At 35.9% G+C, this 14,719-nt stretch overlaps 1 protein-coding gene across 1 annotated transcript in view; it reads right to left on the bottom strand.

Moving 5' to 3' along the window:
- The window catches only part of LOC136035049 (uncharacterized), a 262,359-nt gene that overhangs the window by 166,110 nt on the left and 81,530 nt on the right, over positions 1 to 14,719 (bottom strand). The window contains exon 12 of the mRNA XM_065716648.1: positions 2,467 to 2,527. Within this exon, the coding sequence (XP_065572720.1) occupies positions 2,467 to 2,527 (61 nt within the window). The remainder of the gene's footprint in view (positions 1 to 2,466; positions 2,528 to 14,719) is intronic.

The following is a 14,719-nucleotide window of genomic DNA, read 5'->3' on the forward strand; positions in this document are numbered from 1 at the left end:
AGATTTTTTTTAAAGAGTGGAGATTGCAGCCTAATGTCGAAGTTCGTCTTCGAATGGGGCTGGAGGGTGTCGTAACGAAAGATTTAAGGGTAGCTGGTACTTCTTGGGAAGATGTAAAGAGGGAGACTTTGAAAAGATTGTGATGAAGGAGAAGCATGGATAGTAAAGTTGGCCTCAGGTGGCTTGATGCTGCAATTAGTTGTTAGTAGCAGTAGTAGTAGCTGGGACTAGGGGGCTAAGGTTTGAGGGGAAAGATATTTAGAAAATGATACCATTCATGTCCAAAAGTTAAAAATATTTCACGTTTATAGACTTTGGATCTTCCATTGAAGGTTGAATACTCCCACCTCTAGCCCTCCTTTGCGGTTCTCACAGTTTTCCATTGGTAGTGCAATAGATTGATCTCCACTTGGCCGTAAGAGTTTTGGTATTCAATTTCGTTTGCTATAAGGTTGAGTGACAGTCATTTCATTGCATTTATTAAATCAAATAGTTCGTGGTAACGAACTGTAAGTAAGGAGCGACTCGGCTCAATAAGAACCGAAACTCTAAAAAAACATAATTTTAATATGAATAACTACATCAAAGAACTAGCATATTATGCTGATTACAAACATATAAGATTCATCAACTTCAGTGTTACCCATCAAAATTTACAACACATCAAAGAACTAGCATATTATGCTGATTACAAACATATAAGATTCATCAACTTCAGTGTTACCCATCAAAATTTACAATACATCAAAGAACTAGCATATTATGCTGATTACAAACATATAAGATTCATCAACTTCAGTGTTACCCATCAAAATTTACAAGCCAGAAAAAATTTGCCTGATTTTTTAAATAGGGATGAAACACCCTCTGAAATTAAAGGAATCTTAATCAAAATCATATCATCGAATTCAGCGTACCAGAGAACCCAAGGGTAGAAATTTCAAGCTCCTGTCTCAAAAATATGGAATTTTGCGATTTTTGCCAGAAAAGATCATGGATGCGTGTTTTTTTTCTCCCAGGGGTGAATGTATCGAAATAATGGTCCAAGAAGATCGAGAGAGGGTGCATTCAAACGAAAATTAAAATTTCTAATGCCCTTAAGTGACTAAAAAGATTGGAGGGCAACTGGGGCCCCTCCCACGTTCATTGCTTCCCCAAAATTATCTGATCAAAATTTTGAGATGGCTATTTTGTTCAGTATACTTGAAAGATAAAATAATTACATATTTAGGTGTAAAATAACAGCCCTCAGTTCGTGGGGAGAGGCCTGTAAGTTATGAAATTTGTCCATTGTTTACGTATATTCTTTGTTATTGGGAAGCATACAGACATATTTTTTGGGGGGGGGGAGTAATCTTCCTTAAGGAAGGAAATTTCTGGGAGGGTGTGAATATTCCAGGTGAAATGTTACACTGGGGGAGGATTGAAAGAATTACTATACAAAGTTCTTTTTAATCTTCTCAAAATCTCTTTGCCAAATTTTTTATAAGGAGATGTTTCGGAGGAGTCATCCAAGAAATCCACCTATTGTTTACGTACAGTTATTTGTTATTGGGAAGCATACATACTACCCCTCGACGATTCCGATCAGTGCACTATCCGGATGTACCATTGGAGTTGCTAATCCCTCGTATCCCCTAAAAGTAATTCGATCAGAGCTCTATCCCGATGTTCTATTGAAGTTGCTAACATCTCGTAGGCCTATCCACCTACACTTCGGTCACAACCATAGAGATAAGAACGTTTTCTGTAAATATTGCTTGCCAAGTTTATTATGTCGATAAAACAATCCAATGGTTCCGATCAGAGCCCTATCATTGTGTAAGGTATCTCAGCTTCCGGTGCAATATATTGTTTGTAAAGTATTTGATATAAGGGAACGAGAATTGGCCCAAGTTATTATCATCACATAAACTGAGCAATTGAAATAAACAAGGGGTTCGTAATCTTTGTATTTTTCATATGTTTTTGCGTAATCTATGTATATTTAGTATGTTTTCATACAGTTTTAGTTTATCAAAAAACAATTACAATCCCTTTAGCTACTGAATTGAATATGAATTGTATATGATATTACAATCCCTTTAGCTACTGAATTGTACATGAATTGAATATGAAAGCGCATAATAGTAAGAGACCATAACCTCAGTGGGAAGAAAGGATCGAATCAACTGGTGTGGAGGACACCAAACTGACGAGAAAAAATACACATTTGAGATAGGAGAGATGAGGCTTAGAAGAAAGGCTAGTATCCAAAAGCACACCCAAAATTTTGATTACCTGAGTTTTTGGAATAAGGACCTTATCAAAATACAAATTCAATATTCAAGGAAAATGAAAAAGAGAGCGATGACCTATCGTAAACATTACTGTACTGCTTTTCGACGCACAAACAACCATTTTGTTTGCGAGGCACCGCGAGCTAATTTCATGGTTAACCCTCTGTGCTAGTGATATTATGCTTACCTTATTTTCAGCACAAACGAAAATGTTTGTGTCATCTGCAATTGTTTGTATCATAGTCTTGCTATAAAAAGATCGTCCGTATAAAAAGATCTTGCAGCGGAAACGTCAATGATTGTCGGCGCCTTTTACTATTTGAATCGATTTGGAGGATCTTTTTTCTTTTTCGTTGACTCATTAATTGTTTCCTGTTAATCTATAATTGTTAGCCTGAACATAGTCATGCTACCAGAAGAGTTTTATTTACTATCATTTCACGATGATATACTTATCACCGTTGTAACCAACACTACCGTTATTACCATACGTCTTTGTCACATGACCACGAGCCTCCAGGGGGCCTGATCCCGAAAGACCCTAACTATGCACGTGAGAGACATTTGCTACCTCTTTTAATGCTAGAAGGTCATTTTCACTTGCTTAAAACTAAATACTTTACTTTTATTCTGACCAATTTAATATTCTGAAATATTTAATGTCCTACTTCTGTGTCTCCTTATTTAGTTATTTTTAACACACAATGAGCTTTTTTTTCAGTGGTGGCTTAGGTTGAAAATTTCAGAGACCTTCCCCTTTTCATTTAACTACATATATTTGACTTAAAGAACTTAAGGTAACAATAACAACATTACACAAAATTAACGATGGTAAGATATTCAACGATGGGGGTAACTTACATTCCATAAGATATTGACGTCTGGCTTTCGACTTAGAAGAAAGCGAATAATATCCTCTCTTGACTGAGACACAGCAAGTTGTAAAACTGAGCAACCATCCTGTTCAAAAAGAAAAAAAAGAATCAGCAATCGCATATTGTTTTAGCAATGATTGTTCCATCAACTTTCTTTTCAAAAATCAGATGTTAACATTCAAAAATTGCTAAGCATGAACATCAATAAAAAAACGGAACCGTTTTACAAGACCATCCAGCATAGTCAGGGATAACATTCCACTTTGTTAAAATTAATTTCCAATCGGCAAAAAAAAGTGGAGGCGAAAAAAACACTATTTTCATAGCTTTTGCTGTGGGTATGTTTCCACATGTGAAATGGAGATCAGCACCGCCGGTAGGGACTGTAAAGTCTAATGCCATATCCTTTACTTTTACTTTACTTATGTTTCCAACCAAGCAAAGGAGCACCGAGTAGAAGATACAAGTTATCTTTTTTTGAAAATCTGCTAATTTTAAGAGAAAACACTAATAAGTACAACTTTCTTTAGACAGACTAAAACGTCATCATTTTGAAAAAAGAACAAAAAGAACAAAAGTAGTACCTCTTTTAACTTTGACTGCGTCGAATACCGAATGGAAAAGAGATCATCATGGTTACAGCAGTAGCTGCAACCTAGTAAAGACCGAACCACAGCCCATAATAACTAAAGTTAAAAAACAAGTTTTGAAAAAAAAACTACGTAGTAAAAAAAAGTTGTCATCTAACACTAATTCAGGAATGGTAACTATTATTTTGGTTTGTCTTAAAAGCAAAAATTTATTGCAAAAAGACATTTTGCATCTGCAAGAGCCATATGGCACTAAAATGACTCCTGTGCCACTTCTCAAGGGGTGGCACTAGTAGGCTACAAGAACGTCGTAGACAATTTTTTTATAGCTCATATAAAAGATATTGCTCATATCTACGCTCTTTCTACAGATGCCACCATCTACAAGTTCCAAATAGCACTAAAAACGACACTTTTGGCGCCATGGTTCAAGTAGAAAAGCTGGGGCTATTTGGCTAGCAGAACTTATAAGAGTTATGTCTGATGACTCATTTCAAAGCTATTGCTCATATCTGGGTGTTTTTTCTTAGTCGATTCTTCCATTTGTAAGTGCGATATAGCACTAAAAACAACACTTTTGGAGCCGATTCTTAAGCGGAAAAGATCTAAAGTACAAAATAGATACTATTTTACTAATTGTGTTCCAGAGCCCTGAAATGGAGGCTTACAAGAACCCCTCCCACACAATTCCCCTTCCTGTTATCTTTTTAAGTTTCATAAATCGCCTACTCGCCAGTAATCTATTGAAACATTTATTCTTTTTTCCAGGCTGAGCGGGTTACTAGAACATCATACAGATATGTTTAAGAGCTCATTCAAAAGCTATTTTCCATATCTACGTGGTCTATATAAATTCTGCTATCTGCAAGTGCCATGTGGCACGAAAAAATCCCTTTTTATGCCGTTTCTCAAGGGGTGTGGCTAGTGGGCTACCAGAACATCGTACATAGATTTCTGATAGCTCAAATAAAAAATATTGCACATATCTGCGTTCTTTTTATAAATTCCACCATCTATAAGTTTCAAATGACACTAAAAGCAGCACTTTTGGTACCATGTCTCAGGTTTAGAGTGATGTTTAATGGTTCATTTGAAAACTTTTGCTCATATCTATGTGCTTTTTATCAATTCTACCGTTCGTAAGCAAAATATTGCATTGAAAACCACGCTTTTAGTATCACTTCTTAAGTGGGAGATCTTGGAAGCATAATACGGAATCATTGCAATAATTAGGATCCAAAACCCTTAGCTAGAGGTTTGAAAGAACACCTTCCGCATGTTTATCCTCTAGCCGCCTCCCTCTAATAAGCAACTCAATTAAAGTCCTATAATTGCCAATATATTAAATTAGATTATTAAATGCGTAGTTCTGTTAGTAGAGCGCTGGACTTCAAATTAGATTACCATGCGTTCGATTCCTGTTAATCTACAATTTTTGCCAATGTGATGTGCTTATTTTTTAAAGTATATCCCGGGAAGGCTCATTTTAAAGCTATTACTCATATCTACGGCCTTTTTATCAATTTAACCATCCATAAGTGTCATATAGCACTAAAAATGGCGCTTTAGGTTTCACTTCTTAAGTGGATGAGTTTGGAAGCATAAAACAGTACCATTGCAATTGGTCTAAAGCCCTTAACTAGAGATTTATAAGAGCTTATATAAGAGATTTATAAGAGATTTATAAGAGATTTATAAGAGCCAACACATCTTAAAAGAAAAAGCTTATTGCGAAAACAAATTAACTAAAACTAAAAATCTACCAAAAATTAAGCTTGAATTATAAACAGTTTTGAATTGAACCTTCAAACTTCACTCTGCGATGGAGCCTTTGTGCTAACAACGGTTAATTACCGTTAACAACGTTCTAAGTAATTTACCGTTCTAACAACGGTAATTGAGAGGAAGGAACGTTCTTGCCTTGTTTGTTTTTTACTCCAGCCTCGGTTTTGAAAAACACCTTTTCTGGTCTTTTCATTGGGAAAGGCACTTTTTTCATTTGAAAAAAAAATGGAAGAAACTACCGAAAGTGCACTTTATGGGAATGTACTATCAAGTCAAATTTATAAAAAGTAGTTAGGTATAAATATAAGCTTTTAAATGAGCCCTTAAACAGCTCTCTTTTAGTACAGTAGCCTTCTAGTTGCTGTAAGTAAGTAGGCAATCTATGAAGCCCTGCCTTCATTCTGACCTTTTTTGACGAAATCAGGCAAGTAACAACAGCTTTTTGTTCATTGAAAAGCAAACCTTCCTGAAAAAAACATGTATAGTATTTTTAAGTATAGATAATGAACTTAATATTGTAGACTGAAAGTTTTTCGTAGCTGTCAACATTGTCTGTAGCATTTTCTAGAGGTGTCTTATCTCCCAAGATCGGTGATGATTAGTAAATTATATTAAAAATAAGTTTTCAACTGAAACTTAGGATTGACATCAAAGGAGCGACCCGGCTCAATAGTAACCAAAACTCTATAAAATAGAATTTTGATGCCAATACATACATCAAAAGAATCGCATTTTAATGCTGATTTTAAATATATAAGTTTTATCAAGTTTAGTCTTACCCATCAAAAGTTACGAGCCTGAGAAAATTTGCGTTATTTTAGAAAATAGGGGGAAACGCCCCCTAGAAGTCATAGAATCTTTACGAAAATCACACCATCAGATTCACCGTATCAGAGAACCCTACTGTAGAAGTTTTCAAGCTCCTATCTACAAAAATGTGGAATTTTGTATTTTTTGCTAGAAGGCAGATCACGGATGCGTGTTTATTTGTTTTTTTGTTTTTTTGTTTTGTTTTTTTTTTTCTTTTTCCCAGGGGTGATCGTATCGACCCAGTTGTCCTAGAATGTTGCAAGAGGGCTCATTTTAACGGAAATGAAAAGTTCTAGTGCCCTTTTTAAGTGACCAAAAAAATTGGAGGGCACCTAGGCCCCCTCCCAAGCTAATTATTTTACCAAAGTCAACAAATCAAAATTCTGAGATAGCCATTTTATTCAGCGTAGTCGAAAAACCTTATAACTATGTCTTTGGGGACGACTTACTCCCCCACAGTCCCCGTGGGAGGGGCAACAAGTTACAAACTTTGACCAGTGCTTACATATAGTAATGGTTATTGGGAAGTGTACAGGCGTTTTCAGGAGGATTTTTCTGGTTGGGGGAGGGGTTGAGAAGAGGGGGATATGCTGGGGGAACTTTCCATCGATAGTTTGTCATGGCGGAAGAAATTCTCCATGAAGGGAGCGCAGGATTTACTAGCATTATTTAAAAAAATGAAAAAATAAATATGAAAAAGTTCTTTCAGCTGGAAGTAAGGAGCAGCATTAAAACTTAAAACAAACAGAAATTATTACCCATTTGAGGGGCTCACCTCCTCCTAATACCTCGCTCTTTACGCTAAAGTATTTTTAGTAATTTCAACTATTTATTCTACAGCTTTTGTGATTCAGGGGTCATTCTTAATGAATTGGGACAAAATTTAAGCTTTAATGTAAAGAGCGAGGATCTGACAAGGGGGGAACCCCTCATATATGTAATAAAAATATGAGAATACAAAAGTTCTTTACTTAAGCTAATTTATAAGTTACGTAAATCTTTTACTAATAAAAATATTCGTAAAAAATCAACAATTCTAGTTGCCTTTTTAATTAACCAAAAAACCGGAGGGCAACTAGGCTTCCTCCCCCGCTCTTTTTTTCTCAAAATCATTCGATCAAAATTATGAGAAAGCCATTTAGCCAAAAAAAAAAATGCAAATTTTGTTTTAATTATTCCTCTGCGGAGAGCCAAAATCAAAACATGCATTGATTCAAAAACGTCCAGAAATTAAATAAAAAAAACAAGTTTTTTTTAACTGAAAGTAAGGAGCGACATTAAAACTTAAAACGACCAGAAATTACTTCGTATATGAAAGAGGCTGCTTCCTCATCAACGCCCCGCTCTTTACGCTAAAGTTTTTTACTGTTTTAAAAAGAAGAATTGAGAGAAAGAGTCAAACTGAAATAATTTGGCATAAATTAACAAGATCATGGCGACGTTGTTTCTGCATTAAATTTTAACCAAAAATGAGCTAAGATAAATTTAAAATAACCAAGTTTTCCCGAGAGAAGTAAAGAGCGAAGTTGAAACTTAAAACGAACAAAAATTATTACTTCACAGCCTATATAATATATATCAATAAAACTGGCCCAAATAAACTAATTAACTTTGTTTACCAATGTCTCTAGGATTATAGAAATCTAGCACTTCACTGAAAACGCAAAATAATATAGGAGTTTTGGCAGGATAAAAGCAAAATATAAGGATACTTTTTACAGAATATAAATAATATCCGTCCCTTTTAGGATTAATACCTTTTAAGATAAAGCAACAATCCACTTTAGGATTGTTACTTCTTTTTTATTTTTTCGTTTAATTTGGTATCACTTCTGCTCAATAGCTTAGTTCAATGACTGGCTCTCCTTTTGATTCTGAGAAGGACATGTCATGACTAGTTTGTAAGCATGTTCAAAATAAAGCCATCTTGATACTATTAGGACTATAGACTAGCTTTAAAATTTGTATCATATATTAAAATTCACTGTTGTATCATAGGCAGCGCAACAGCGCTGCCTAAGTAAAGAACAGTTTTGGCACAATGTATTATTCATTTTATTAATTTTTTTTTAGACCAGGGCACTTCGTATCGAAGGAGTTGTCACAGAAACTTCAAAAAGGGCTTATTCGATCGGAAATTGAAACGGCTAGTGCCCTTTTTAATAGTCCAAAGTAATTGGAGGGGAACAAAATCCCCTCCTACTCTTTTGCCCAAAAATCTCCGATAAAAATTTTGAGATAACGATTTTGTCTAACGCAGTTGAAAGGTCCAGAAACTGTATCTTTGAAAATGACAAATCCCCCTCAGCCCCCAGGGCGAGGGTTATAAATTATGCCCTGGGGGCATATAAGATTTTATAGAAAACGTTGTAGTAGAAACTTGAAAAAGGACTCATTCGATTAGAAATTGAAATGGCTAGTGCCCTTTTAATAGTCGAAAATAATTGGAGGAAAACTAACCCTCTTCTCACCCCCAACTTTTCCCCTGACACAACCAATCAAAATTTTGAAATAGCCATTTTGTTCAATTTAGTTGAAAGGACCTGAAATTAAGTCTTTGAGGATGACAACCCATCCCCCAACAGCCCTCAGGGTGAAGGTTATAAGTTATGCCCTAGGGTCATATAAGGTTTTTAAAGAAAGCTTTGTCGCAAAAACCTCAAAAAGGGCTCATTCGATTGGAAATTCAGAGTCATAGTGCCCCTTTTCATATTTGAAAGTAATCGGAGGGTGGATGCCCCCCCCATCCTTCATTTCTCCAAATACTTCCGATCAAAGTTTTGATATAGCCATTTTGTTAAACGTAGTTGTAAGGTCTGGAAATTATGTCTTTGAATATAACAAACCTCCAGGGCCCTCAGGATAAGGGTTGTAAGTTATACCCTTTGGGCATATAAGGTTTTTATAGTAATCGTTATCTTAGAAACTTCAAAAAAGGCTCATTCGATTGGAAATTGGAAGGACTAGAGCCTTTGCTATCAGTTGAAAGTAATTGGAAGGCAAATCCCCCCAGCCCACCAAGCCAATTATTTCCTAAAACACTTCAAATCAAAATTTTAAGATAGCCATTTTGTTCAAAATAGTTGAAAGTTACAAAATTGCATCTTTTAAGATAACAAATCCCCCCCCCCCATCCCTCAGGGCATCGGTTGTAAGTTATGCCCTGGAGGCATATAAGGTTTTTATGCAAAGTGGGGTCACGTAAACTCCGGAGGGGGCTCATTGGATTGGGAATAAGAAGCTCTAGTTCCAAATTTTAAGAGTCAAGGAGATAGGAAGGTAGCTACCACCCCTCCTTCCACACACACACACTCACACGTAATATTGTCCCAAAATGCATCAAATAGATATTTTGAGATAGCAATGTTATTCAAAATAGTTTAAATGTCATATAACAAGGCTTCTGGGGTTAAGAAAATCACCACAGCCTGGGGGTAAGGGTTGTAAGTTATGTCCTGGGGCATTTAACGCTTTGATGGAAGGGATGGTTGTATAAACTTTAAAAGATGCTCAGATGGTTGAGAATGTAAAGTTCTGGCTCTCTTTTACGAGTCAAAAGTGATGGAGGGCAGCAATCCCCCCCCAACTGATCCCCTTCACCAAACGAATTTGATTAAAATTGCGGGATAGAAATTTTGCTCAAAATAGTCCCAAGAACATATAACAATGTCTCTAGGATTGACAAAGCCCTCCAGTGCCCTGGGGATAAGGTTGTAAGTCACGCCCTGTGAGAATTGGAAGTTATGGTATACTTTTTAAGAGTCAAAAGTGATTTGAGAGCCACCAGCCCCCACCCACACTCATCATCTCCCCAAAGACGTCCGATTGAAATTTGGAGATAAGCAAATTTCTTCATTGTAGTCGAAGTGTCCGGAAATTACGTCTATGAGGAATACAATCCCGCCCACAAAGCTCACAGGGCAAGGGTCAAAAGTGATTTTTAAGAGTCAAAAGTGATTTGAGAGCCACCAGCCCCCACCCACACTCATCATCTCCCCAAAGACGTCCGATTGAAATTTGGAGATAAGCAAATTTCTTCATTGTAGTCGAAGTGTCCGGAAATTACGTCTATGAGGAATACAATCCCGCCCCCAAAGCTCTCAGGGCAAGGGTTGTAAGTTATGCCCCGGGGGCATATTAGGTTCTTATAGAATAGGGGTGGTCGTATATACTTCGGAGGGGACTCATTGGATTGGTAATATGAATTTCTAGTACCCTTTTTAAGAGTCAAAGTGATCTGAGGGCAGCTATCCCCCCCTCAACATGTCGTTTTTTCCCGAAATACATCTAATAAAAAATTTTGTGACAGTCACTTTATTCAAAATAGTCCAAAGACAGCATAACAAGGCTTTTGGGGTTGATACAAACCACCAGAAACTGAGGGCAAGGGTTTCAAGTTATGCCAAGGTGCATTTAAGGTTTTTATGTAAGGGATGTTTTTTGTTTTTAAAAGAGGCTCATTTGGTTGAACATTGGAACTTCTAGTTCGTTTCCAAGCGTTGAAAGTGATGGAGGACATTTAGCATCCCCCCACCGTGACGACCACTCTTTTCATTAAGAAAATCTGATTGAAATTATGATATAGCGATTTTGTTCAAAATAGTCCAAAGAAGATATAATAATACCTCTAGGATTGACACAACCTCCCAGCGCCCTGGGGATAGGGTTATAAGTTATATCATGAGGGCATAATTTTTTTATGGAATAGGCGTTCATACAAACTCCAGATGGAGCTCAATTGATTTGAAATTGGAAGCTATAGTGCCCTTATTAAGAGTGAAAGGATTTTGAGAGCAACTAGCCACCACCTCCTTCACGCTCGTCATTTCCCTTAACACCTCCTATCGAAAATTTTGAGATAAAGATTTCGTTCATCGTAGTTGAGAGTCCGGAGATTATATCTGTGAGGAAGAACCACCCCCCTACAGCTCTCTGGGCAAGGATTGTAAGTTCTGCCCTGGGGGCATATAAGGCTCTTATAGAAAGGGTGGTTGTATATGCATTGGAGGGGACTCAATATATTGGTAATCATAAGTTCTAGTACCCATTTTAAGAGTCAAAGTGATCAGAGCGCACAAACACACACCCACAAGTATGTAGTGTTTTCCCCAAATAGATCCCATCAAACAGTTCGTGGTAACGAACTGTAGTAAGGAGCGACCCGGCCTAATAGTAAACAAAACTCTAAAAAACGGAATTTTGATGCTAAAAGATACATCAAATTTTTATGCTGATTCTAAATATATAAGTTTCATCAAATTTAGTCTTTGTCATCAAAAGTTACGAGCCTGAGAAAATTTGCCTTATTTTGGAAAATAGGGGACCCCCCCCCCCCTAAAAGTCATAGAATCATCACAAATCGCATTCGGCGTATCAGAGAACCATATAGCAAAAATTTCAAGCTCCTATCTACAAAAATGTGGAATTTCGTATTTTTTGCCAGAAGACAAATCACGGGTGCGTGTTTATTTGTTTTTTTCTTTTCCCCAGGGGATGTCGAATGTCGCAAGAGGGCTCATTCTAACGGAAATGAAAAGTTCTAGTGCCCTTTTTAAGTGACCAAACAAACTGGAGGGCACCTAGGCCCCCAGCCCCCAGGGATTGTGGGGGAGTAAGTAATTCCCAAAGACATAGTTCCTATGGTTTTCGACTATGCGGAACAAAATGGCTATCTCAAAATTTTGATCCGTTGACTTTGGGAAAAAAAAATTTAACCCAATCGCAATATTGTAAGTGCATCCAAACTTTCAAAGAGCGTAGAGATTTTTTTGTGGGAATAGTATCAAGTTTTCTATTTCAGGTCAACTAGATGAGGCATGAAACTAAATTAAATACTACTATTTGTGTCCAGATTTTTAAAAGGGTATATGTTGTTGAAAATGGCTGAACAATTTTCTCCAATATACAAAGAGCAGGCCAAACTATGAAATCTTAAAGAAACCGAAAAGATTTAAACTGTTATTTACAATTTACAATCTTTGACCAGTGTTTACATATAGTAATGGTTATTGGGAAGTGTACAGACGTTTTCAGGGGGATTTTTTGGTTTGGGGTGGGGTTGAGGGGAGGGGGATATGTGGAAGGATCTTTCCTTGGAGGAATATGTCATGGGGGAAGAAAAATTCAATGAAAAGGGCGCAGGATTTTCTAGCATTACTATAAAAAAAACAATGAAAAAATAACCATGAAAACGTTTTTCAACTGAAAGTAAGGAGTAGCATTGAAACGAATAGAGATTATTACACATATGAGGGGTTCTAAAAATACTTTAGCATAAAGATCGAGGTATTTAGGAGGAGATAAATACCTCGCTCTTTATGCTAGATTATTTTTATAAATTTCAACTATTTATTCTACGGCTTTTGTGATTCAGGGGTCATTCTTAAAGAATTGGGACAAAACTTGCGATTTAGTGTAAAGAGCGAGGTATTAACGAGGCTACAAACTCCCTCGTATACATAATAAAAATATAAGAATATAAAAGTTTGTTACGTAAGTTAATTCTTAAGTAGCGTATATTTTTTACTAATAAAAACGTTCGTTAAAAATTAAAAGTTCTAGTTGCCTTTTTAAGTAACCGAAAAATTGGAGGGCAACTAGGCCTCCTTCCCCACCCCTTATTTTTCAAAATCATGTGATTAATGTATAAATTTCATTTTAAAAATAATTTATGTGCGGAGAGCCAAAATCAAACATGCATTAATTCAAAAACGTTCAGAAATTAAATAAAAAAACTGGTTTTTTAACTGAAAGTAAGGAGCGACACTAAAACTTAAAACGAACAGAAATTATTTCGTATATGAAATGGGTTGTCCCCTCCGCAATCCCTCGCTTTTTACGCTAAAGTTTGACTCTTTGCCACAATTCTACTTTTTAAAACAATTAAAAGCCTTAGCGTAAAGAGCGAGGGATTGCGGAGGGGACAACCCATTTCATATACGAAGTAATTTCTGTTTGTTTTAAGTTTTAATGTCGCTCCTTACTTTCAGTTAAAAAAACTAGTTTTTTTTTATTTAATATATATTTTGAGACAGGCCCTTTATTCAATATAGTGTTAACATCATATAACAAAGCTTTTAAGGTTGACACAAACTGCCAGAGCCTAAGAGTGAGGGTTGCAAGTTATGCCTCTGGGGTATTTGAGGTTCTTATGGAAAGGATGGTTGTATAAACTTTAGAGGTGGCTCATTTGGTTGAAATTGAAAGTTCTAGTTTCCTTTCAAGGGTCAATAGTAATGGAGGTCAACCAGCCCCCCTCCCATTCTCAACTAACCCTCTTTTAATCAAATGCATATGATTAAAATTATGCGATGACAATTTTGTTTAAAATAGTCCAAAGAACATCTAACAATGCTACAAAGGTTGGAACATCATCCCAGAGCCCTGGGGAAAGGGTTTTAAGTTATATACCTCACATAAGATTGTTGTGGAATGGGTGGTCGTATTAAATTCAGATGAATATCATTTGATTCTAAATTTGAAGTTATAGTGTCCTTTTAAAGAGTCAAAGGGATTTGAGAGACCCCTCTCCCCCCCCCCCCGACCATCATTTTCCGTAACAAACATCCCAAAAAATTTTTGGGACATCAATTTTTTTAGTATTGTTGAGAAGCTCAGTAATTATGTGTTTAGGGATGTCAACCCCCCCCCCCCACCTCTCCTGAGGCCTTAGGGCAAGGGATACAATTTATAAAATTTTAAATGTTTTTACTTTTATAACTTTAATAAATCAAACATTATTAAAATTTTGATTAATAAATATCAGTATATGTATATTAACTGACAATGCACATTCATTTGTATTTTTTTTTCAGTAAAGTGCAAATTATGGTCTGGCGCTGGGAAGGCATAGGGGTTTTGAGCTCTACTCACGTTAATTTCTGCTTGTTTTGAGTTTGACTAAGTTATTTACTATAATTTCTTTTCGTTTTGGTTTTCATTTATTTATCGATGCTGACTTGTGGTAGTTTTACGCTTGTAGATTATTGGATTTTATTTTTGCTCATTTTTCGGTTAATGCAATTCTTTACTTTTCTTTGAAAATCTTATTTTGGGGGAAAAGTTTTTTTTTAATTAATAAAGAGAAATCACCAGATTTCCAGAGTATATATTATGTCTTATTTAATCTTCATTTCAGCATATTTCTTAAAATTTAAGATTGTATACTACTCACTATTAGTATTATAGCTGGCGAGAACAAAATGTTACTTTTTAAATCAATCCAATATTTTTGTATGCTGTTCAGTGACTTTGCGGTTATTAAAAAATATTTAATTTTACACTCATGTTTTTAAGATAATTTTAATTGCATTTTGAAAGTTACTGATGTCACAACTGGTGTAAGACTATGAAAAGCTTCATAGATTGATTTATTGTTGTC

The sequence above is a fragment of the Artemia franciscana genome, chromosome 2 (genome assembly GCF_032884065.1).
Source record: "Artemia franciscana chromosome 2, ASM3288406v1, whole genome shotgun sequence".
Lineage (NCBI taxonomy): Eukaryota > Metazoa > Arthropoda > Branchiopoda > Anostraca > Artemiidae > Artemia > Artemia franciscana.